The sequence below is a fragment of the Nerophis ophidion genome, linkage group LG03, assembly GCF_033978795.1.
Source record: "Nerophis ophidion isolate RoL-2023_Sa linkage group LG03, RoL_Noph_v1.0, whole genome shotgun sequence".
NCBI classification, from domain to species: domain Eukaryota; kingdom Metazoa; phylum Chordata; class Actinopteri; order Syngnathiformes; family Syngnathidae; genus Nerophis; species Nerophis ophidion.
In genome coordinates, this window is record NC_084613.1 from 77,819,522 (window position 1) to 77,844,272 (window position 24,751).

The 24,751-nt window shown below is 38.9% G+C and overlaps 1 protein-coding gene across 8 annotated transcripts in view; it reads left to right on the top strand.

Moving 5' to 3' along the window:
• The window catches only part of pcnt (pericentrin), a 94,725-nt gene that overhangs the window by 21,728 nt on the left and 48,246 nt on the right, over nucleotides 1-24,751 (top strand). For 3 of the 8 annotated variants that reach the window (XM_061896119.1, XM_061896123.1, XM_061896124.1), the window contains 26 exons: nucleotides 4-399; nucleotides 482-700; nucleotides 1,452-1,547; nucleotides 1,640-1,771; nucleotides 4,432-4,660; nucleotides 4,739-4,806; nucleotides 4,876-5,152; nucleotides 5,578-5,678; nucleotides 5,792-5,906; nucleotides 8,268-8,394; nucleotides 8,509-8,628; nucleotides 8,707-8,785; nucleotides 8,965-9,009; nucleotides 9,107-9,218; nucleotides 10,302-10,342; nucleotides 10,430-10,552; nucleotides 10,625-10,853; nucleotides 10,921-11,053; nucleotides 13,581-14,034; nucleotides 14,112-14,297; nucleotides 16,813-16,884; nucleotides 18,651-18,755; nucleotides 18,961-19,113; nucleotides 19,661-19,807; nucleotides 23,296-23,456; nucleotides 23,517-23,683. In XM_061896119.1, coding sequence (XP_061752103.1) covers nucleotides 4-399; nucleotides 482-700; nucleotides 1,452-1,547; nucleotides 1,640-1,771; nucleotides 4,432-4,660; nucleotides 4,739-4,806; nucleotides 4,876-5,152; nucleotides 5,578-5,678; nucleotides 5,792-5,906; nucleotides 8,268-8,394; nucleotides 8,509-8,628; nucleotides 8,707-8,785; nucleotides 8,965-9,009; nucleotides 9,107-9,218; nucleotides 10,302-10,342; nucleotides 10,430-10,552; nucleotides 10,625-10,853; nucleotides 10,921-11,053; nucleotides 13,581-14,034; nucleotides 14,112-14,297; nucleotides 16,813-16,884; nucleotides 18,651-18,755; nucleotides 18,961-19,113; nucleotides 19,661-19,807; nucleotides 23,296-23,456; nucleotides 23,517-23,683 — 4,087 coding nt within the window. The remainder of the gene's footprint in view (nucleotides 1-3; nucleotides 400-481; nucleotides 701-1,451; nucleotides 1,548-1,639; nucleotides 1,772-4,431; nucleotides 4,661-4,738; nucleotides 4,807-4,875; nucleotides 5,153-5,577; nucleotides 5,679-5,791; nucleotides 5,907-8,267; nucleotides 8,395-8,508; nucleotides 8,629-8,706; nucleotides 8,786-8,964; nucleotides 9,010-9,106; nucleotides 9,219-10,301; nucleotides 10,343-10,429; nucleotides 10,553-10,624; nucleotides 10,854-10,920; nucleotides 11,054-13,580; nucleotides 14,035-14,111; nucleotides 14,298-16,812; nucleotides 16,885-18,650; nucleotides 18,756-18,960; nucleotides 19,114-19,660; nucleotides 19,808-23,295; nucleotides 23,457-23,516; nucleotides 23,684-24,751) is intronic. The other 5 variants (XM_061896120.1, XM_061896126.1, XM_061896122.1 and 2 more) reach the window with 4 other exon arrangements.

Sequence of the window (24,751 nt, forward strand, 5' to 3'; positions counted from 1 at the left end):
AAGGCCAATTCCGATGACCTCATCATGGAGCTGGAAGAGACCAAAAGAAAGCAACAAACCACATCCACCCTACTTGACAAAAGGACCTTAGAGATGGACAAAGCGCTTGAAGACCTCCAAAGTACACATGCTCAGCTGCTAACTGTCCAAGCGGAGGTAGAGAGCCTCCAGGGAGAGCTGGAGAAACGGCAGAGCAGTTTGCAAAGTGCAGAGAAACTGAGGAGTGACCTGGAAGCTAAGATTATATGTCTGGAGGAGACCCGACATCTGGCAGTGCAAGAAATGGAGAAGCATTTAAGAAAGGAAGAGGAGATGGGTGAACAGGTAAAGAAGATAGAACAGGTGCTTCAAGAGGAACTTAAACAGTTTGAGAGCACGCTTCAAGCCAAGGATGTAGAGGTGAGACATATCTCCTTCGAAAAACTACCCAGCAAAAATCAATGTAGGTACTGTATTTCTTAATATTCTTTTTTTTATACAGCTGGCCGAAGAGAGAGAAAAATGGGAAAACGAGAAGCAGGAGAAAGATAAAGAACTTGGAGACTTGAGGGAAATTTTAGAGGAGCTGAGAATCGAGAGGGAGGAAGAGGTGAAGGCTCTACTGGACAGGCAGATCTCAGCTGTAGAGGAAGCTACAGAAAGACTTGAGGCACGTCACCAGAGAGAGATGGACCACCTGATGGATAAACATCAACAAGAGGTACAGCTTATGAACTGCTCATTAGTTTTTTGACAAACATGAATTTATATACATTTTTTGTGACGTGTGGTAACAACATAACTTAAGCACTCAGCGCGAGCAGAAGAAAATGTCAACCTTCATTTTAGACAAATTTAACTAAAGTAAATCAAACGCTAGGTAGAGCAAGCTAAAATTTTGTCTCCCGCAGTTTGTGGGGCTTTCCCTTCGACCTCTATTCTGAAGAGCGTGTGGACGAGCAGTCGGAGCTAACACTATTGTCTTTTTTTTGGCCTTCCCCGGCCAAACTATGAAAAATACTGTGACTTATAATCCGAAAAATATGGTACTGAATATAGCGTTCGTAAACAGAGACATGGTTCGCACACAGAGGTATAGTCAACTAGAGCGAAAGGTACATAATTCAAAAGGTTTGCAAATAAATGGGTTTGTTAATTGCGGGTCCACTGTAAATGTTGCATAATGGTGAACAAAAATTGAATTGATCTGCAGTGTGAATATAGCCCAAATGTGCTGTCATCCACTTGAATACTTCAGAAGTAGGAAACATTGTAATCATGTACAACCACATATTCACTTTTTTTTTTTTTTACTTTTTGGACATCTTAAAACAGATGAAATATGACTAATGAATAGAAGTAGAAACAAAGTACACTCTAAAGAAACATTTGAAATGCACACCTTGTTGATTAAATAGCACACGCTGGCAGCTGACTTGTCTTTTCCTGTGATGCCCTCTGTCAATTCATAGATATCAAAGTTGAACATCAGCTTTGAGACTAAGCTACAGGAGCAAAAAGTCGCTGTGGAACAAGAACAGAAGCAACAGTTAAGCCTTATCAAAGAGGTATGTTAAAAAAAAATTAAAGGATAAACTTTTTTTTTCCCCCATGTATATTTTTTGAAGACATAGTTTCCTGTTCTTGCATTGCCTTGCAGGTGACTGAACGGGAACATGAGCGGATGCTGTCGGAGCTCAAAGACCAACACGATGAGGCATTGCGTCAGCTGAATACAGAGTTGAGGGAGAGTCTGGAGGCTGCACACCAAGCTGAACTGGAGCAGGCACAGGTAACTGCTTCCCCTCTTAAAGGGGAACTGCAATTTATTTATTTATTTTTCACAATTAATTTCACAATCCCTATGTAAAACAGGACCAAGTTTTTATTTTTTTCATGCTTTATAACTCGTAATTTATCGGTAGCAAAAGTCCACTAAGAATGGGTAATAGAACTTATGTCATCGCGCCTATTGTGCTTATAAAGCCCTTTGAAGAAACATCTAGGGCTGCAACTAACGATTAATTTGATAATCGTTTAATCTGTCAATTATTACTTCAATTAATCAATTAATAATCGGATAAAAGAGACAAACTACATTTCTATCCTTTCTAATACTTTATTTAAAAAACAACATACAGGCACCATGTCCTTTCAACTTGCCAAATAAAACAAGGCAAGTGTTCCAAAAATTTTTTTTTTATAAAGTGCACCATTGTCATGCACAATAGCAATAATTTTGCTCAGGGGAATTTCAAACCTGGCTATTGCCAATTCGAACCATTCTGCAATGTTGGATGCTGAATGTCTTTCCTCTAGTGGCATGGCCGTAAGGCAGATTGGCTACATGTTCCATTCGTCTCCAATGTAGTGGCATGTATTGCCAAGGTAGGCTTCCATGGCTACACTTGTCCACACATCAGTAGTGAGAGCAATTTTGCTCTCGGTGGCTTTTATGCCAGTCTACACTGCATTGAATGTCTGCTCGTACTTTCTCTCCATTAGTTTGGTAAAATGGGCCCTCGAGGGGAGAGTGTAACCAGGGTTGAGGACGTGAATCATTTGTTTAAAACCTTCATCCTCCACCATTGATAGTGGCCTAATGTCAGTTAGCAACATATTCAGGATAGCATCAGTCAATGCAGCCGCTTGCTGTGGTGTGCAGACCTTCATTTGTGCCAAGTCTCTAATAATGACTTGTTTCTTTCTGAAATGAGAGAAACCATGTTATGAATGTACATAGTAGCATCATTTACATGTAACTCAATACATACCCAGTTGATTTAATTAATCATTGCTGACGTAAAAGGCAAATCCGCCAGCAAATTAAAAAAACAGCTATATTAACTAAATGGACATTGGAGTTGCAGAATACACCAATAATAACAGACATGTAACTCATCAGATCAGAACTGGATCAGATATTCTACACGTTTCTGTTGTAAAATAATAAAGGATTCATTTTAGGCTGCCACTGAATAATAATAGCATGAAATATTCCAGCACCTTCATAACGTTTCGTTATATAACAAAGTGTCACTCAAATCAAAATATATTTATATAGCTTTATCCGGTACGGCTACATTGATCCATTATGAAACCAACCTGAGATATTTCTGTCCGTTACGTTTATTTCCAAATTGGTAACAGTGCGTTTTCTCTCTCAAAATGTAGTCAAATGTGCCAGAGACATGTTATCAGCCCCGCTTTGCAACAAAGACAAAACGTTAGTGTTACTCACAAAAAAGCTGAACTTATGAATCCCTGTTGCCACTCATAACAACACAGAAAATTAAGACGTCACACTATCCAAAACGTTTCTAACACTCTGAAAGTTAATACGCAACAGTTGCTGCTGCGCTACCTGAAAAAAATGTCCTCGTTAACAAAATATTAAAAACACACAAAGACGGACACAACGGATCAATCTACTCTGACTATGGACTGAAAAAGTTACGTACTGTAAATTATTTTCTTCATCCATGGATTCAACATGATTCCTCTTCAGGTGCTCCCGAAGGGATGTACAGTAGTACTTCCGTGGCACACAAAGTCCATGCTGCACATTTTGCAGGAAACTGTCTCCTTTGAAATCTTTAAAGTAAAGTATTCCTACACTTTTGACGACTTAGGTCGTATACTTTTCTCCAATGCGGCATTAACCTCCAGATGTTTCTACACTGAACTATCTGTACTGTTTTCCGCCATTTTTCCAATGTTTCCAAGCAAATGAGACTGCGTGGTCACGTGAGCTGCACATGACACATCATTGGCTGGCTTACTGTCACCTCATGTGACGTAGCCTCAGCGCCACTCTGGTGCTGTTTTGTACTGTTTTTGTACTTATTTTGATTCTTGTTTCTCAGCTGTTTGTAAACGTTGCAGTTTATTAATAAAGGTTTAGGGGGGAAAAAAAATAAAAATAAAAAAAGAGCTTCGGCGCATGGCATACATCCAACGAATCCATGACTAAATTAATCGCCAACTATGTTTATAATCGATTTTAATCGATTTAATCGATTAGTTGTTGCAGCCCCAGATACATCCAAAATCTAATCCAGTTTATTTTGGATGATTCCTTTGTGGTCAGAATACTGCCAGCAGTAAACCTTGTGAACAGATCAATAATGTGACCGTAATGTCATCATAAGTCACCGTTTGTGCCGTGTACACGCGTATGCTATGTGAAAAATTTTAGAATTCTACACTTTGGCAAGCGTTTGCAAAAGTCTGCGTTGTTAAAAACAAAAGTAAGTCTTCAAGTAACTGGTTGGCCTCTTTAAAACAGACTTTTTGTAAGTTTTTGCTTACAAAAAGGCTGTTGGGACATATTACTGTTTGAACGTCATTAAAAATTCCATTTTGTCTAACAGACGACCTTGTAAAAGTAATATGTCCTCTTCACTAGACAGACTTTTGAACATATGCACCTAATGTTCTCTTCCCGAAAAGGACCAGAAGAACCTTGAGCTGGAAGCCTTGCGCTTGAGACTGACAAACGTCCACACGTCCGAGCTTGTTTCCCAGGAGGCTGTCACCAGTGCTCAGGCCTCCCTGAGGGAGGATTTCACCCAGGAGATAGAACTCCTGCAAGCCCAGTACCAGTTAGACCTGGAGCGTATCAGGGAGCAGAACCAGACTCAGCAGGACAGACTACGTGAGCTGCATCATTGTGACATGGGTGTGTATTGGAATACTCTTTGAACCTGGCTGATTTACCTTTTAAATATGATTGCTTTTGTTTTTGTTTAATGTTCAGAAGAATTGAAGCAGCAGTTTGCAGAAGAAAAGGGTTTTACAGAAGAGAAGCAGACCAAAGAGATACAGGTCTGGCTTTAGAAAAAAACATATGTAATAGTTTTTTTAAAGTAATTTCCTAATGTTTTGTTTGCACAGGCTCTAAGGTCAGACTGGCTAATTAAAGCCGAGAGCACCCAATCGACACTCCAAAACAACCTGACAACCACCCAAACAGAACTTGCCAAAGCACATGAGACCCTCAAAGAGACCAAAAAATCTTTAGTCGAAGCACAGGAATGTTTGACCCAGACTCAGACTGAGCTACAAGAGTCAAAGGCCCAACTGAAGAGCTTACAGACCACCAGTAGGGAGCAGCAGCAGAACTTGGAGGAGGAGCTGAAACAGGCCTGGGCTGACAGGGACGCCGCTGCCCGTAAGCTTCAGTCATTATAATTATGATTTGGAGAGCATGAAAAAGGAATTATTACTATTTAGTCATTTATTAGCAATGATATTGCACAAGGCTGCAGCAAGAGAACTAATGTTGTTATAGCATGTCATCTCACGAAAATGTTTTTTTTTTTTTTTTTAGTATTTTTAAATACTGAGAGAGTTCTTGAAACCTAAAAGTTAAGTCATGACCAAAACATTTGGCCACGACTGTGTTGACTTCTTGTAAAGTTAATTAAAAAACATAGTGAGGTTGCCCACAGCTACTGATGACAATGATTTTGGACCCGCTGCTACTTTTAGAGCCTAACAGTTGTTACATTTTGTGTACCACACAGTGAATTGAATAGAGGTAATAATTTCATTATTGACATTTTTTTTTTAAATTGTTTTCTTAATGCTGTCCAGATCCTCTAGAGGAGTTGCTTTCCAGCCACAAAGCATTGCTTCAGGAAAAGGAGCAGCAAGTGCGCCACCTACAGGAAAAAGAGCGGCAACTGCAGCAGGAGGTAAGCCTGTCTATTTGCTGTCCTCAATGTTGAAAATAACGACCATAAAAGTTGTTTGTAATTCTATCGCATTTTGCCACAGATAGGTTTAGTCATGTTGTTATTCTGTCCAGCAGGTGTTGCAGCTGCAAGAGCAGAAAGACTTGCTGAAAAAGAGCTCGGAGGAGGAAGTAGGACAGTTGTGGGCACAGCTGGACAGCATGAGGGCCAGTCGTCAAGATTTAGGAGGTGAGGCATGATTGCAGCCGTTTCATCAAATGTATCAATTTAAGACACTATTCAAAAACGGTACAGATGCAAGTTCTTCGCAAGTCAAGTTTTAACATTAGTCGGAATCGTTTACCAAGTTCAACACCTAAGTCACTGAGACTGCACACAGACTTGAATACAGCGCAACCTGTATTTAAGAACTTAATTGTTTCTCGAGCAGGGTTTGTAAATAGAAAGGTTTTTCTAAAGAAGCAACTTTCTCCATAAGAAACGATGTAAATGTGAATATTGTGTTCAGCCTTGACAGAAGTCCCTTATTTAGGTAAGGTTTGTACACTTTTTAAATACAATATCAAGTGCAATACATTACTGTATATCAAACAACCATAACGGGTAATGGATCAACTTTTCTTTTGATTAACAAGCCAAAACAATAACAAGCTCAGCACATACAGAAGACACGCTCCCTGGTGGTCACACAAATTACAAAAGTACTTAACTTCAACTACCATATTGCTACAATAATAAACATTTCAAAAGAAAAATCATATGACAGTTCCTTACAGGACGAGAGGCTTCGAAAGGCACTGGCTGTGCATGCTGCTGCGTGCTGAGCGGAACACGACACAAGATGAACTCAGAGGGGCAGGCGAAATGAGGGCCATGTGTGCATTAGTGCTCTGGACAGACATGCTGAAATGAGAAAGTTTCCTTGTCTTACTGTGGGGGGGAAAAGTCCTCTTGTCACAATTGGAGACTTGTTCAATCTCTTCAATGCAATGAATGAAGCGTCCGCTTACGGACACACTGTTCGCACACATAGGAACATTTGGCTCAGCACAAAAGTTCATAAACCGAAAAGTTCACCAATAGATTTGTTCATAAATCGAGTTTTCACTGTTGTTGCCATCGTTTGAATTTATAAGATTCCGTTTCCTCGTTTTGATTCTGAAATAGACAGGGTCATCATATAAGTTTGCATGGAATAAATTATTATTTTTTTGAGTAAATTATTAACTACACTAAAATGTCCCTTTTTTAAAAAAAATAAATTGTGGCTATTTCTTCCGGATTTGGAATCGAAATTTGAACGATTCTGGTAGATTTGTACTATTAGTCCTGGTACCAATTGATGCCCGATGTCCAATCCTTTGAAGTACTTATAAATTAATAATAATAATAAGAATGCAAGAAATAAACCAAACCATTAAAAAAGTCCTTACTTTTATTCCTGTGGTTGTGTTGCAAGGAAGGCGAAGACAGGCTTGTCACGTTACTTATTTGTTAGAGGTGGGAATCTTCGGGCACCTTACGATTCAGGAGCTATGATTCTATTAAAAATCTTTTATTGATTCATCTTTAATTGATGTACGGTATGTTGATTTACTTTCGTTTCACTAAGTAAGCATTTATAACTTGCAAGTAAATAAAAACCCAATTTATTTGGAATAAAAAAACAGGTAAATAAATTCCTGCATTTATTAAGTTAATGAAAATGTGTGCAAAACTACAACACAAGTGCTTGATAAAAAAGTAGCTGGTCAGATCTCTCAGTGAAGTGGCTCGCTGTAGTCTGCCAAATTTAAGAACGGTCTGCATTACTTTATTTACAATAAATAAATGGATTATCGATTGACGTTTACTAATCTATTTTATAATGGTCCATGTCTGAATTGCGATGCATCTAAAAATTGATTATTTCCCCAACCTTATTGTTATGACTGTCCATTTCATAGGAGCATGTCGCATTTTCAAAAGATACCTGGCTTTATCCTTTGACTGGGCATGCAGCAAATGTGGATTTTTCCACTTTCTGAACATTTTTCGTTGTCTAATTTCTAGGGCTGTCTTTGACTCGGGATTTTCATAGTTAAATCTGATTTGTTAGATTATGCCTATAGTTGACAATAAGTCGACTCAATGGTGTCTTTTGATATGTATTTTAAACTGACTGGTCACTCTCAACACATTGACTATAGTACCGCTTGCAAAGTTCAATCAAGCAGCTTAAAAAAAAGGACTACATTCTTTTATTGAAGAGAACAAAACATTCCAAGTCAACCGGAGTAATTACACTTTTCACTTATCTTTTCTTTGACGATTTATCATCAGAAGGGTTTGCCTCAAGCCTGGAAGACCAAATGAAGGGAAAAAATGTAATTCAAAATAAAAGTGACATTATCCTTCCTCAGTGTACCAATGTGAGCCTCTGTATTCTTCCGCCAACAGGCATATAACTAATATTTTTCTTTCTCTACCGTATCATATGTTGGTGTATGTAGTTTTTTTGCATGGACTGGCTCCTACCAATGATGAAGTGAAATATCATGTAAATAATTAATGAAGCATCTGTCAACCGTGTATTTCTGTCACGCGCAGAGCTTAAGGAGCAGCTGTTGGCTCGCTCGTCCCGCGTCGATGACATTGAGCGCCTCAAAGTGGAATTTAATGAACAGAAGCGTGAAATCAAAGAGCAGAACGAGGTTGAGCTGGAGAGCTTGCGGAGGTACGAGAATGCCAAAAAACATGTCTTTTCACTGTCGTGTCTTTGTAGGTTCTTTAATTGGAACACAAAATAACCTCACATTATTTTAACACTGACAAATACTACCTGCTTCAGATACTTTGAGCAGCGTTTGCGCGTGTCGGACGAGAGCTACCGAGAAGAAATCGCTCTGCTCCAGCTGAGACTGGTGGAAGTCGCTTTGGAGGAGTCTGTGCTTAAAACCACTGACAGCAGGTATGCCGCAAAAGTTACTTGATAAATGTCCTGAGATCTGTTAGACTACGATCTTTTCTCATCGTGAATCCATTTCAGTTTCGTCTCAGAAGGTCCGACTGAAGAGGAGGAACATGGCGAACAATCTGACACCAACCTCAAACTGGAGAAACAGAAGGTGAGGCAGCATGTTTGTAAACAATAAAGATAGACTTGGAAATACTGGATTAGTTCATTACATATTGACATAATTAAGGCAAAGTTTCATCAAGTTTACTTTCTAAAGAACATCATTATTTTGAGATGCAGCTATCGAGCAAAGATATTTACAGTACTTACATGTCGTGATCCATCCAGGAAGTGTTTGACACCCCCCTTGAAGAGGAGTTCACTGTGGAGCAGGTAAGACCAGCAAAATTCATATTTGCTAACCTGAAGATAGGACTTTTACCACTCTGTCTTATTTCTATTGACGTGTAATAATGTTGCTGCTTTGTAGGTGCCTTGTGACCTGACGGACCATTACGATGGTGAGTTGCAGAAGATGAAAATGTGTCATTCACTTGATCTTCAGCAACTCAGGGCCAAACTATCTGGCCATCACTTGCAAGGTTCCTTTACATGCCTAAAACATGCATCTTTTATGTCAGGGTCGGCAACCCAAAATGTTGAAAGAGCCATATTGGACCAAAAATACAAAAATAAATCTGTCTGGAGCCGCAAAAAATTAAAAGCCATATTACATATAATGTGTCATGAGATATAAATTGAATTAAGAGGACTTAAAGGAAACTAAATGAGCTCAAATATACCAACAAATGAGGCATAATGATGCAATATGTACATATAGCTAGCCTAAATAGCATGTTAGCATCAATTAGCTTGCAGTCATGCAGTGACCAAATATGTCTGATAAGCACACTCTACTTAAGTCAATAAAATCAATAAAACTCACCTTTGTGCATTCATGCACAACGTTATAAGTTCGATGGTCAAAATGAGACAGAAAAAGAAGTGGCATAAATCACGTCCTAGAAAGTTGGAGAAAGTTGTACATGTAAACAAACCACGGTGAGTTCAAAGACCGCCAAAATTAGTAGGACAAAACGGTGCTCGCCAAATACTCGAATCAGTGAAGCATGTTTAATATAAACAGTGTGCTTTTATAGCAGTGGTCCCCAACCACCGGGTCGCTGCTCGGTACCTGGCCGCGGCCCGATTGTTACCGGGCCGCAGAAGAATATTTTATTCATTTTTATTTAAAAAAAATTAAAATATTTTTATTTTTATTAAATCAACATAAAAAACATAATATACACTTACAATTAGTGCACCAACCACAAAAACCTCCCTTTTTCATGACAAAGAAAAAAAAATAAAAAAATTAAGGATTTCCCTCCCACCCGGGCCGCGGGACAAATTATTAAGCGTTGACCGGTCCGCGGATACAAAAAGGTTGGGGACCACTGCTTTATAGCAATTAGGGAGGTTTGTGTCATGTTTGTCCTCCTACAGAAACACAATTAAAATAAAAAAATGTTTTTTTTCCCCCTCATTTCCATTTTTCATATATTTTTGAAAAAGCTCCAGAGAGCCACTAGGGCGGCGCTAAAGAGCCGCATGTGGCTCCAGAGCCGGGGGTTGCCAATCCCTGTTTTATGCGGAGAATTATTTACCATTCATCTCTCCCACAGAGGTCACTCGTGTCCAATTGGAGACTGCAAGACAAGTAGAGGTGAGGATATGAAGCAATATAGAAAATAAATGCCTGCTGGTTGACTGTAGCTGATTTTGTGCCATTTGTGATCATCTTTTAAATCAGGTAGAGGTAGAACAAAGGTTATGGTGTTTCACTGAGGAGCTGCACACAAGATTGACCCTCATTCACACCTTGGAGAACACAGTGGCCATCATGGACAAGCAACACAATGCAGAGCTGCAGAAGGTACACTTCTTGAACCATGTAGAACATTGGTATCGTGATCATTTGTAAGTTGTAATTATGTTTCTGCTGTAGTTGAAACAGGAGATTGCTGAAGAGCGCACTTGCCACAAGGAAGCACTGATGCGTGAGAAGAAACATGCGCTGGAAGAAATAACGAGCATACAAAAGGAGCTCCAGGAGAAGAATGAAGCCTGGAGTGATTTCTTAAAGCAGCTGGAAGAGAAGACCTGCTTGGAAAAATCTCTCATGGAGGAAAAGGACGAGTTAATATCTCTCCAGACCACACTCGATAACAGTGAGGGTAAGCTTGTTGATAGTTGTCTGACCGAAAGTTATGCTGATAATATGACTCTCCTCCGCTTTTGTAGACTCAAAGGATTTAAAAGCCAACAATGATGTGGAACTCCAAAGTGAGAAGAACAGCATGGCAAAGGAGATGAAAGAACTTGCCGTTTTGCTCCAGCAGCAGGCTGACCAGAGTCTTAAACAAGCCCAAGACAGGTCAGAGATTTACACACAAACATACAGTACCTAAATATGAAATCAACAGTCGAATACTGCATCCTTTCACACACAAGAAGTTATTTAGACACGGTCTAAAGGCATTGATACCTCGCCCTCAAAGTACACAAACTTTCAGTATTTTAAGTTATAAGTGTTTCGTTATGCTTTATGTCTTGAGCATATATTTGGGTTATGAGCCCCCTCAACACTAGTTGGCATCGTGAATGTCAGAATGAACCACGTAATATTTGCCCCAGAACATCCAGTTTTACTCACTAGCGTAAGCTTATAGCTAGACAGGGTTTCCCTTAGATTGCCAAAATACCTGTGGCAGTGAGGGAGTGGTCATCATGATGTCATTGTACAATTTGCTATGATTTATGAAAATAATCTTTAAAAGGGCTAAAAAAAAATACATACATACATTTAAAAACAAATCTATTATCAGTGTTACCGTATATTTTTATATAATTTTTCCATATTTTTAATTGTTGCTGCTTTTTGTACATTGTACTTTTTTGAGAATTTTTCAAGTGTCTAGAGATTTTTTGTGACTTTCTTTATTTAGAAATGACTGACAGTTTTATAAACTTTACTCGTGTTTAGAGACTACTTCTGTCCTTGACGGAAAAACACGAGCTGCAGCAAGCATGAAGTCACTCTTGCTTCACGCTGCTGCTTCAGTTGGACTTTCTGTCTTTAAAAGCTGCCACTGTCCTCTTAGTATTTGCACATTTTGTAGATCACTGTCTGCGGGTAAATCTGGGCTGTATTTAAGTTGTGTTCACAATGCAGACATGCTTCCTCCATTACAGACAATCGTGTGAGTTTTGTCTACAACACATCTGGTTTCAGCAGTGCTGTTTTCAGTGATCAGTCTTTTTTTCAGCGCCCAAATTTCGGTGCATCACTTGTCAATAGTGTGTGTGTGTGTGTGTGTGTGTGTGTGTGTGTGTGTGTGTGTGTGTGTGTGTGTGTGTGTGTGTGTGTGTGTGTGTGTGTGTGTGTGTGTGTATATATATATATATATATATATATATATATATATATATATATATATATATATATATATATATATATATATATATATATATATGTATATATGTATATGTATATGTATACTTTTTATTGTAATATTATAAGTCTATTAGTGCGTCTGCCTCACAATACGAAGGTCCGGAGTGGTCCTGGGTTCAATCCTGGGCTCGTGATCTTTCTGTGCGGAGTTTGCATGTTCTCCCCGTGAATGCGTGGGTTCCCTCCGGGTACTCCGGCTTCCTCCCACCTCCAAAGACATGCACCTGGGGATAGGTTGATTGGCAACACTAAATTGGCCCTAGTGTGTGAATGTGAGTGTGAATGTTGTCTGTCTATCTGTGTTGGCCCTGCGATGAAGCAGCGACTTGTCCAGGGTGTACCCCGCCTTCCGCCCGATTGTAGATGAGATAGGCAACAGGGCCCCCCGTGACCTCAAAGGGAATAAGCGGTAGGAAATGGATGGATGGATGGATTACAAGTGTAGTTCATAAAATTCCCAATAAATTCACAATAAAATCTAACTTTATACCTGGTAAATTTGGTCCATTATTTTTTTAATTTAATCTCACTACTAATCTTAAATTTTATATATTTAAAAATGCCTATTTTTGATACTCCTAACACTATAATAATACAGTATGTCTCTTCACCTATTAAACACATTTTGAACTCAGTTTTACACATTAACAAATACTGGCATACATGATACATTACTGTTACTAAACATGTAATCAGCCATCATTACGTCTTGCCAAAGCAGCTTCCTACTGAAAAATGTTGAGTGAATTGTTGGGATATGAATCTTACAACAGTTCATGTTTAATTTTGTAATTGTTGTGAACATTTGATTCAAATTTGATTCTGATTCAACAGGATTCTCGATTTAAAACGGGGTTTGCAATGTATTGTTTTGTGTACATATCATATAATAAAACTTTTAACTTTTCCTGGAGGTCACTTAAAAATATGTATTCTTAGAGAAATTATGTTAAAAAAAAGATATTTGAAAACTATGAATCAATTCAGAATCAAAATAAGCATTGTGATACAAATATGAGTCAAAACATTTTCCAGCACCTATGAATGGCTTGTGTGACAGACAGTACCCTGTGCTGAATTCATAGCCACTCTTTTTTCCCCCTGTAAATGGCGCCATTAAGCCATTCTATTTAAATGACTTAAGAAAAATTCTAATAATTTTTGGTGCCGCACTGCAATTAGACAGCGATTTACTTTATAATGTCTCTTGTCTTGTAAAATGTACACCATATTCATTCCTGTAAAATTGTAATTTTTTTTAATCTATCTCTCATGACTTAGTTTGTGTATTATAACTTTTTTTTTTTTTTTTTTTATGTTTTCTAGGAATTACCATTTTCTTCTTGTTAGAACTCAATGCTTGTGTGGTATTCATTTCATGTTTAAAAAAAAAAAAAAAAAAAGTGTATATATATGTTTGTGTTTTCATAGTTTTTTTCCCCACCAGATTTGAGGAGGAAAAGGCCATGTTGGAGCAGTGTTTCTCCCAGAAAACTGAAATCTCTCTGGTTGAGCTTAGGAACAAGCACAAAACCGACCTGAAACAGGAGAGAGCGACACTTCTCAACGAACACTCCAAAGAAATGGACAGTCTTATCATGACACACAAAGCACAACTGGACTCTCTCTGCGCCAGTCACAGAGATCAGCTCGTAGCCGTGACTGCTGAGCTCGAGTCCAAGCACAATGCCCAGCTTGTTGCTTTGGAAGCGACTCTCAATTCCAAGCGCAAGGAAGACCTCCAGGCCCTGGAGGCCATGTTTCAAGAAACCAGCAATGCCCAACTTGAGGCATTAGAAGCCGAGTTGTCCCGGAAACACCAGGAGGAGATGGATGAAATTGAAAACCGGATGCTTGCTAACATGGAGACCTTAGAGGCCACATACTTGAGGGAAATACAAGTAAGTTGGCTTTGTGGTGTTATCAGTTTCTAAATGCTTAACTGCGTTTCTAATCGGCTGCCTTTTTATAAAACCAGACTCTGCGTGAGGAAATGGTGCAAATGGAACAGAAGCACCAAGCTCTTACCAGTCAAAAAGCGGAAATGGTGGAGCGTCACATTGCAGAGCAGGAGTCAATCAGAGAGGAGCTGCGGAAGGAGATGGCTCAGTTGCACGTGAACAAGTTCAGGGCCATGGCTGGCGAGCTCAGCCATGTTCACCAGGTTGAAAAGCTGCTTATTCTTAAAAAATTTTAACTCTCAATCAATGAAACAATCTATAGTGGTACCTCAGGATACAGTTTATTGGTTATTTGACAAAGCTCGCATTTTGAAAAGGGTTGTATTGCGAAACAGCGCCCGTTAAAGTGAATTAAAATCCATTTAACCAGAGTTTTCCCCTCTTCTTGCATTGAACAAGAAAGAGCACACACCAAGTCAATTTTCTTGTGTGTTAAACATATTGACCAATAAAGCCAATTCTAAAGTAAAGTATTGTATGTTGAACAAAAGAATGGACTAGAACAATTGCAGTAGTTAAGAAGTTGTGTACAAACCCCGTTTCCATATGATTTGGGAAATTGTGTTGGATGTAAATATAAACGGAATACAATGATTGGCAAATCTTTTTCAAGCCATATTCAATTGAATATGCTACAAAGACAACATATTTGATGTTCAAACTGATAAACATTTTTGTTTTTGCAAATAATCATTACCTTTAGAATTTGATGCCAGCAACACGTGACAAAGAAGTTGGGAAAGGTGGCAATAAATACTTATAAAGTTGAGGAATGCTCATCAAACAGTTATTTGGAACATCCCACATGTGTGCAGGCTAATTGGGAACAGGTGAGTGCCATGATTGGGTATAGAAACAGCTTCCCAAAAAATGCTCAGTCTTTCACAAAAAAGGATGGGGCGAGGTACACCCCTTTATCCACAACTGCGTTAGCAAATAGTCAAACAGTTTAAGAACAACATTTCTCAAAGTGCAATTGCAAGAAATTTAGGGATTTCAACATCTACGGTTGATATCATCAAAAGGTTCAGAGACTGTGGAGAAATCACTCCACGTTAGCGGCATGGCCGGAAACCAACATTGAATGACAGTGACCTTCGATCCCTCAGACGGCACTGTATCAAAAACCGACATCAATATCTAACGAAAATCACCACATGGGCTAAGGAACACTTCAGAAAACCACTGTCACTAAATACAGTTCGTCGCTATATCTGTAAGTACAAGTTAAAGCTATACTATGCAAAGCAAAAGCCATTTATCAACAACATCCAGAAACGCTGCCGGCTTCTCTGGGCCCGAGATCATCTAGGATGGACTGATGCAAAGTGGAAAAGTGTTCTGTGGTCTGACCAGTCCACATTTCAAATTGTTTTTGGAAATATTCGACATCGTGTCATCTGGACCAAAGGGGAAGTGAACCATCCAGACTGTTATCGACGCAAAGTTCTAAAGCCAGCATCTGCGATGGTACGGAGATGCATTAGTGGCCAAGGCATGGGTAACTTACACATCTGTGAAGGAACCATTAATGCTGAAAGCTACATACAGGTTATGGAACAACATATGCTGCCTTCTAAGTTCCGTCTTTTTCATGGGCACCCCTGCTTATTTCAGCAAGACAATGCCAAGCCACATTCAGCACGTGTTACAACAGCGTGGCTTTGGAAAAAAAAAGAGTGCGGGTACTTTCCTGGCCCGCCTGCACTCCAGACCTGTCTCCCAATGAAAATGTGTGGCGCATTATGAAGCATAAAATACGACAGCGGAGACCCCAGACTGTTGAACGACTGAAGCTCTACATAAAACAAGAATGGGAAAGAATTCTACTTTCAAAGCTTCAACAATTAGTTTCCTCTGTTCACAAATGTTTATTGAGTGTTGTTAAAAGAAAAGGTGATGTAACACAGTGGTGAACATGCCCTTTCCCAACTACTTTGGCACGTGTTGCAGCCATGAAATTCTAAGTTAATTATTATTTGTAAAAAAAAAAGAAAGTTTGAGTCTGAACATCAAATATCTTGTCTTTGTAGTGTATTCAATTGAATATGGGTTGAAAAGGATTTGCAAATCATTCTGTTTATATTTACATCTAACACAATTTCCCAGCTTATATGGAAACGAGGTTCGTACTAATAATGTACAATTTTGGACTTCTACAGTATCTTATTCGAGCTGCTTCACTGTCAAGCACACCATCAGTAGCTTTTCTGTATTATTATGGATAAACGTCCGCCGTTTATATATTTTACTGTCCTTTACTGGCAATATCGACTCATTCTACTTCAGTTTGGTGCAGACTAGCAGTGCCATACTCCAGCTGCTTAACCAAGTGATGTTTTTGATTATTTTTATAATTCCATGAATATCGTCCACTTCTTTTAAGCACTGTCCTTCACACTAATTTTTTTTTTAGTTCTTATAGTTGGAAAAACAAATGTATGTTGATTGCTAGCTATAAGCTAATAGTAGCGAGTAAGACGGGATGTTTTGGTCGAATCCTGCGGAATTGACTGTGACGTCCACTGACATTGAGTAGGTTGGTAACCCAAACTTTTGCTGGCAACCTAAAGCCTAATGATTAGCCAAGACAGCTTGTATCTCAAAAAAACTTAAATGATGTACTCGTTTCCGGAGGAACCACTGTATAGCCTTCCCTAAATGTAATACTGCATTTAGGTCATTTAATGTAGACTGTATCTTGTTTTTGTCTTACAGGCTGAACTGTCTGCTCAAAAAGAGTCACTAGATGCTGAATACTGCAAAGCTCTGAACGAATTAAAGGCACAGGTACCTATCCAATCATTATTCTTACATTGTTGCTTCAAAAGGAATTGATTTAATCGTATCACGTGCTGTTTCAAATTAGTAATGTTATATGAATAACGCGATTATTTAATTGGATTTTATAATTCAAAATTCCTCCTGTGGCATTTACATGGTAGTCCACATTGATAAATAGATGCCGCACCCAGAGTACATTCTTTCTTTCCTAAATAACAAGTGGTGCCGCTCGGTGGTTGGAATGATCTTTACTGTGGTTTGGGATGGGGACCGTTCACATTTGCACCGATACGGTATCGATTCCCAGGTACCGGGAATAGGTACCGGTTCTCAACAGTACCAATTTGACAGTTTAAGTGCGTTAATAAATATGTATACAGTTGTTTAAAAAAATCAAATACATTATTTCAATTGCGCTGTTTAAAAAACAAGGGGGGGGTCTGATTATCATCAATCAATCAATCAATGTTTATTTATATAGCCCCAAATCACAAATGTCTCAAAGGACTGCACAAATCATTACGACTACAACATCCTCGGAAGAACCCACAGAAGGGCAAGGAAAACTCACACCCAGTGGGCAGGGAGAATTCACATCTAGTGGGACGCCAGTGACAATGCTGACTATGAGAAACCTTGGAGAGGACCTCAGATGTGGGCAACACCCCCCTCTAGGGGACCGAAAGCAATGGATGTCGAGCGGGTCTAACATGATACTGTGAAAGTTCAATCCATAGTGGCTCCAACACAGCCGCGAGAGTTCAGTTCAAAGCGGATCCAAGACAGCAACGAGAGTCCCGTCCACAGGAAACCATCTCAAGCGGAGGCGGATCAGCAGCATGGAGATGTCCCCAACCGATACAGGCGAGCGGTCCATCCTGGGTCTCGACTCTGGACAGCCAGTACTTCATCCATGGTCATCGGACCGGACCCCCTCCACAAGGGAGGGGGGGGACATAGGACAAAGAAAAGAAGCAGCAGATCAACTGGTCTAAAAAGGAGGTCTATTTAAAGGCAAGAGTATACAAATGAGTTTTAAGTGCTTAAATGCTTCTACTGAGGTAGCATCTCAAACTGTTACCGGGAGGGCATTCCAGAGTACTGGATTATGATAGCTGCTGTCCAATTATCTTGTTTCATTATCACATTTCTGAGTATCATTTGCAGGTATTACATTAAGTTGTACTTGCAGTCGCAAGTCCAGGATGTTAGATTGCAGTCGTGTATAGTTTATATTGTATTGGTCATGTCAGTCTTTGCTGCCTCATGTTGCGCCTTACAAAGTGTTAACTCTGTAAGTATTGTACTAAGCTGTTTGAATGTAACGTGCATCTTAGTTGCAGTTTTCAAAATCAAATTTGAAGGTGTTGAAATTACAAAGTTAAAATCGTTAATTCTAATCAGTAGCATATCAATAGAAAAGCCAATTTATAAGTGTTTTTTGAGTCAACTTCTTTGCTGGTATTGAAAATTGCAAAAGTACTTAGAGGAAGTTTGGTTGAACCCGCTCTCGGTGCTGCTAGAATGATCGCCCAAGTGCAACAAGTTGACAACCGGGCATAACGTCAAGCGCAACCCAGGTACCGAAAAATGGCACAGTTGAATTTTACGTGAATCAGTCCTCTTTAGGACCCGCGGGATTCAACAGTCCCTGGCAAAAAGTACCAGATTCGGTACCCATCTCTAACTACGGCGAATGCCACAATGTATGTTGCAGTAGATGTCGCCAAACTCTGCTTATCTTACCTTCTTCATCCACTTCGTCTTCTCAGGTTTTACAGCTGGAGCAACAAAACAGCGCTGCTGTCCAGGAACTGACGCACACGTACGTCGCTGAGAAAGAACAACTCTCCCAGCAGCACCAACTCCAACTGCAGGTGAAAATGCACGCTACTCCCGTGTATGTCAGCTTGTCCCTGTGCCTCTTAACAGCCCATTAGAGAATGGATTACATAGTCACCCAGGTCTCATAATGGTGTGTTTGTGCGAAGCTTGTTCTGAGGATTTATTTGTGTTCCGAGCCTTTGGGCGGCCTATTTGTCGCGGCATTACTAAACCAGTGGACACTGTTGTCTGTCGTAGGAGCTAAAGGCAATCTCTGCCCGAGAATTGGAGGCATGTCGGAGGGAGCTTGAAGAGGGGTCGTCGAGGCAACGACAGCACTTCCTGGAGGAGGCGGAGCTCCTCAAAGTCCAATCAGGGGAGAGACTGCAGGACAGGATTAATCATCTCAAGGTAAAAGACACATTTTTTTTTTTTTATTCTTACCTTCTGCTTTTTACCTTTAAAACATAAATTGAGGTATTTGCCAGTTTATTTTGTGTTTTTCGTATATTCATCCAGCAGTTTGACTTTGAAACATTATGTAATCTCTGTGGATTATTGAGAACCGTTGTGTGCGTTGCCCCTCTTAATCTCCAGATGCACCAGTTCATTCGAAGGGTTATTTTATTTTTTCTATTGGACGCTTTCCCAGTGGAGCTTTATTCAAACCCAGTTTTCACATAATCCCACCATCATATATGATGTGGCGTTCCCTGTCCGTCTGTGTTCTGACCGCTGCCGACCAGTGCGTGTGTTTAGGTCCCAGCCTTCTGAACAGTGGCTAAAGGGGATGGATCTAAGCTTTTTATCCTCTGATGCAGAAGCTTTTTAGGCTGAAGGTTCTTTTTTTTTTCTCGCCCTTCCCCTACACATTTAGAATTTCACTCGCAGCCCGTAGGACATGGCGGGAGAGAACTCTGATGAACAAATATACATGTAACAGTTACTTTTCTTCAAGGCTGATTGTGAGCAGCAGAAAGAGGCGGAGCTTGACGACCTGAGGCGGGCATTCGCATCTGTACAGGAAGAGAAGGAGCGCAACTACACAAACAAAATGAGCCAACTCACTGCCCAACTGCAGCAACTAGATGCTGTAGTAGCCCAGGTACTGTTATACTATACTATACACACATGTATACAACCTGTGTACCGGCTTACTGTATTTACACTATCAAACTTTTCTCTAACTGGGGAGTGAATATGTTTTCATGTGTAAAATTAACATTATTACATTAAATATTTACATTTGCTCAAATTCCCTTGTTCGACCATAAGTATGGCATTTTTCTTTTGAGGTGACAGAAGATACTACTAAAATTAAAGCACGTTCTTTCACTTTTTTTTTTTAAGAATAATATTTTGTGTACTAAATTAACAATAAATGCTGTGCAACATAGACTGCCTGGCAAAAATAAAGATAAGACAATTAATTCCATAAAGTTTTATAAGCTTTTTCAATGGCACATTTTCGTTTGTTCAGAGTTGCGTTCATTTCACGGCAGGTTTTTTGTATTGATGCTTAATTTCTACATAATGTTTCCCTCCTCCCCTCTTGTCTTTCCATTTTTTTAATCTTATTTTATTTCTATGCAAACTCCAAATCTTGTGGCCAAAACATTTTTTTAAATTGTATGTAAGAACTGTGTAACTAAATCGGATTAAGGCAGCAAAATAGTTTTTTTGTCTTTTGGGGAGCTGAAGAACTACGGGGTCACTACTTCTCGCTACTTCAGATTCTCATCCAAGTATATCCAATATTTTACTGTTTGCTGATAAACATTGGCTGTTGGGGGTGGATAGGGGGTTTGCTGTCTTTGCATCTCTGAGAAGTGGCAGGGGCTGCAGCCAACCTTTGACCTCAAACCAGTCGCAGCATAATAGGTGTGGTCGGGGAGGAGGCTACTGAATCTGAGCGTTATGGCCAGGATGAGAAGAATGCAGATTTAACTGTTAACCCTCAAATGATAAGGTACTCACAGCCTCAGTTAAGGGTGAATAACCTATTGCCAGCTGAAACATTATCAGTACATATATATATATATATATATATACATACTGTATATATACAGTATATACTGTATATATACATGTGTGTGTGTGCATATCTGTATATATATATATGTGTGTGTCTATGTATATATGTGTGTGTATGTGTATATATATATTTGTGTATATATGTTTGTATATATGTGTGTATATATGTATGTATGTATGTGTATATATATATATATGTATAGTTTTTATATTCATATTTAGCCTACAAACTAGTTGAGCCTCAACGAATAGTGCCTTTGCTGGTTGAAAACCCAATTCCACCCCATTTTGCCTCAAATTTCCTCTGGGGACATTTGACTTTAATTATTTTGAAAGCCAAAAAGGTTGTCGAGTTTTTGAAGCCCGTAAAAACATTTGGGATTTTTCATTTTACTTTTTTCCCCCCAAAAAAAAAACCATTCCCCCCTCAAATTTTTCCCAATTTTTTTTTTTTTTTTTTAATACCATTTTATTCAGATAATGACGGGTTCAAAATCGTAAAACTAAAAATTGTGACATCCTTTTGATCAAAAGGCCATCAAATGGTTTAAAATGAGGAATGTGCGGATTGGTCAGCAGCTGATCAGAATTTGCCGATTTTCGTGAAAAAGTTCGTAGTAAATTATTGCTCATGAATGCATTTCAATGCTGAGAACCTCTGTCGATTGATCAAAAATAAAATATCGGCCAGAGGCGGCTAGCGGATAATTACATACACCATACACAGTTTGGGAACAGCTCCTTTTAAGTTAATATTATTCACTTCCATTGCGACAAGTAAAGTACATTTCTTAATATCCTAAGTATCATTGTCAAGTATAATTTTGATTGTAGGACGACGCTAAACATTTTACACACAGTAAGAGCAAGCCAGAGACTTTAAGAAGTCTAGATTTTTCTTTCAAAATCTATGAATCCTGTACAAAGGAGAACTTTTTCTGCAAAAAAAGATTGATAGCATATTTGGCTTTTGTTTAGTTATTGTGTACTATTGACTTTGTTTTACTATAACAATTGTACGTCATAAAATATCATTAGGAACTAGTTAAATGTTAAACTGTCAATAGCACTTACCATAAATAAAAAGGAAGTACTATTTATACATGGGATCTGGATTGGGCGATCACACTCATTGAAGATCGGAACATCCCTAGTTAAAAAGTAAAAAACAGGTTAGTTTTGTGTAGGTTTTTTTTTTTTACAGCTGACCTTGAAATAGAGATTTGAGAAAGGAAGATAAATAAATAAAATCCAAAAATGTTTTTTTGCCCTTTGAAAAATGTCCTCCAGGCAACTTCAACCCTCCTCCATTCACATCCCATCTCCCCGGATTATAAACAACTCAAATGTACTTCTAATGTATATACTTGTTCTTATGCTATGTGAACTCACTATGTTCTCTGCTGGCTGTACATATCCTACTAAATAAGACCTACACTGTTTCAATGTCCACATTTCTCTGTTGATGCAATTGTTGATGACTGAAGTACTGATATCAACCAAAGCTCCTCATCCCACCCCCCGGATTGTAAATAATGTAAATAATTCAATGTACATACTATGATGATTAACTTGTGTGATGACTGTATTATGTTGATAGTATATATTTGTACCATGAATTGATTAACGTGGACCCCGACTTAAACAAGTTGAAAAACTTATTCGGGTATTACCATTTAGTGGTCAATTGTACGGAATATGTACTGTACTGTGCAATCTACTAATAAAAGTATCAATCAATCAATCAATCCTGTTTTGCTTTGGAGTATTGTCGATTAACTGTCAGTGTATCGTACCCCTGTGAAAAAATAACAAATGGAAATTTGAAAATTTTACTTGAAAAAACCCTGTCAGGAAAAAACATGTATAATGAAGTAACAACAAAAAGCAAGTTAATAATGAGGGTTAATAATTGTTTGCCTACTCAATTGTTATTCCCCAATATAGAAACATTGCTTTTTTGGTTCAAACATATTTTATTTTAGATTCAGTTAGTAACTGTAGAAATTTAAGTGTTTTTACTTCAGACTAGTGTAAACTGTCACTATTAGTTATAGGTGTTTCTAATAGTTTAGTAGTTAAATTTAGATAATTCCGCACCCCCCCACAAAAAGAACTTGTAATCCTCATGGAGCCATTAAGTGTTCCGAGCTGCAAACATCAACTTAGCGTTTTTATTTTGCCACCGTCGTGGCGCCTGTCCAGCTCGGCTTGTTTGATTTGAAGATATTAACACGTACTCTCACCCAACCCCTCCCTTATGGGGTTGACTAAAGAGCGGCTTAAGAGAGGTTGGGAGGGTTCTGTTACCTGGGCGACCCCATTGTTTGGCGGATGCAGGTGGCTGCATGAGACATTTTTAATGGGGAGCGGGAGGGAGAGCCAAAAAGGAGGGAAGCTATGGTGATAGCCGAGGCAGAGAGGGAGGTGAAGGTAAGTTAAAAGCTTGTCATGATGTCCTGCAATTGTCCGAAGTCTCTGCTGTTTCTCTCTTTGGTTCTTAGAATGGATTTTTAGAGGAATTATTTACATCAAGCTGTTGTCTTGCGTTTTTCCCAGTTGCGAGCGGAGGTCGGCTGTCTGCAGGGAGAGCTACAACGCAAGCGTGCAGAGATGGAGACTTTGGACACCCTCCTCCAAAAACGGGAGCGCGAGGGCCAGGAGGGAGACAACCATCTTAAAATGCTCACTGATGACCTGCACACTGCGAAGGAAGAGCGGTGAGTGTTGCTTTCAATGCTGGCGTGTGTGCGTAAGCACTCATGGTCTCTTTTTTTCAGACGGAAACTGCACCAGGCCAATGACAAGCTGAAGAAGGTGTTAATCGAGATGCTTCGCAGCACTATTGCTACCGAAGAACTGATTGGGCAGAAGATCAGTGCCAACATGTCTACTCAGTCTTCCCATCAGAGGAACTCAACAGGGACTATAGGGGCTCAAGAAGCAGGTTTGTTATTTCAAGTCTTTAAATATACATATTATTTTATATATTTTTTTATATATATAATATATATGTGTGTATATAAATATGTGTGTAAATATATATATATATATATGTGTGTGTGTGTGTGTGTGTATATATATATATATATGTGTGTATATATATATATATGTGTGTGTGTGTATATATATATATATATGTGTGTGTGTGTATATATATATATGTATATATATATATATATATATATGTGTGTGTATATATGTATATACATACATATATGTATATGTATGTATATATATATATATATATATATTTATATATATATTAGGGCTGGGCGATATATAGGATATATCACGGGTTTGTCTCTGTGCGATATAGAAAATGACTATATCGTAATATTCGAGTATACGTTCTCACGCAGTTGCTTTTAACTGCGGCCGTACACTTCAGGCTCTTCTCGCTCTTTCCTGTCTTTCCTTCTCACAGACAAGCAGGCGCACATTCTTACATACGTCACATTCTGTCACGTCATACGTCACATACGTGTCCGCCCTCGCAGAGCAGAGAGGTAGCATACTGGGCTACGTTAGCTGTTAACGTAGCCGTACGAGAGAAAGAAGGTGCGGATTTGGTAACAGATGAAGGAAGACTTAATTCCCAATAAGAACAGCAGGGTTTCCATTGTCTGGCGGTGGTTCGGCTTCAAGTGGGAATATGTCGAACAGACAACCGTAATTTGTCAAGTGTGGGGGTGAAAAAGCGTTGCTATAAAAAGTAACATTACTGCTAATATGTAGCATCATTTGAAAAGTCACTCGCTATAGAATGAGAATTTCATAACCTTAGTAACATACCACATAGTGAAGGACGAATACTATTTGATTTCCTATTTTGCAGCTCATTTTTATTTGACACTTAAAATGTCTCTGACAATCTTGCACTTTATGTTTTGGAAATTACTTGAATGTTTGTGCCATTGCTTAATAACTTTAATATATACACTTTTGGTCAATTGATTTAGTTGTGATTTCCCTCTCAGCATGAAAGTTTAAAAGTAGCATACATCAATGCAGT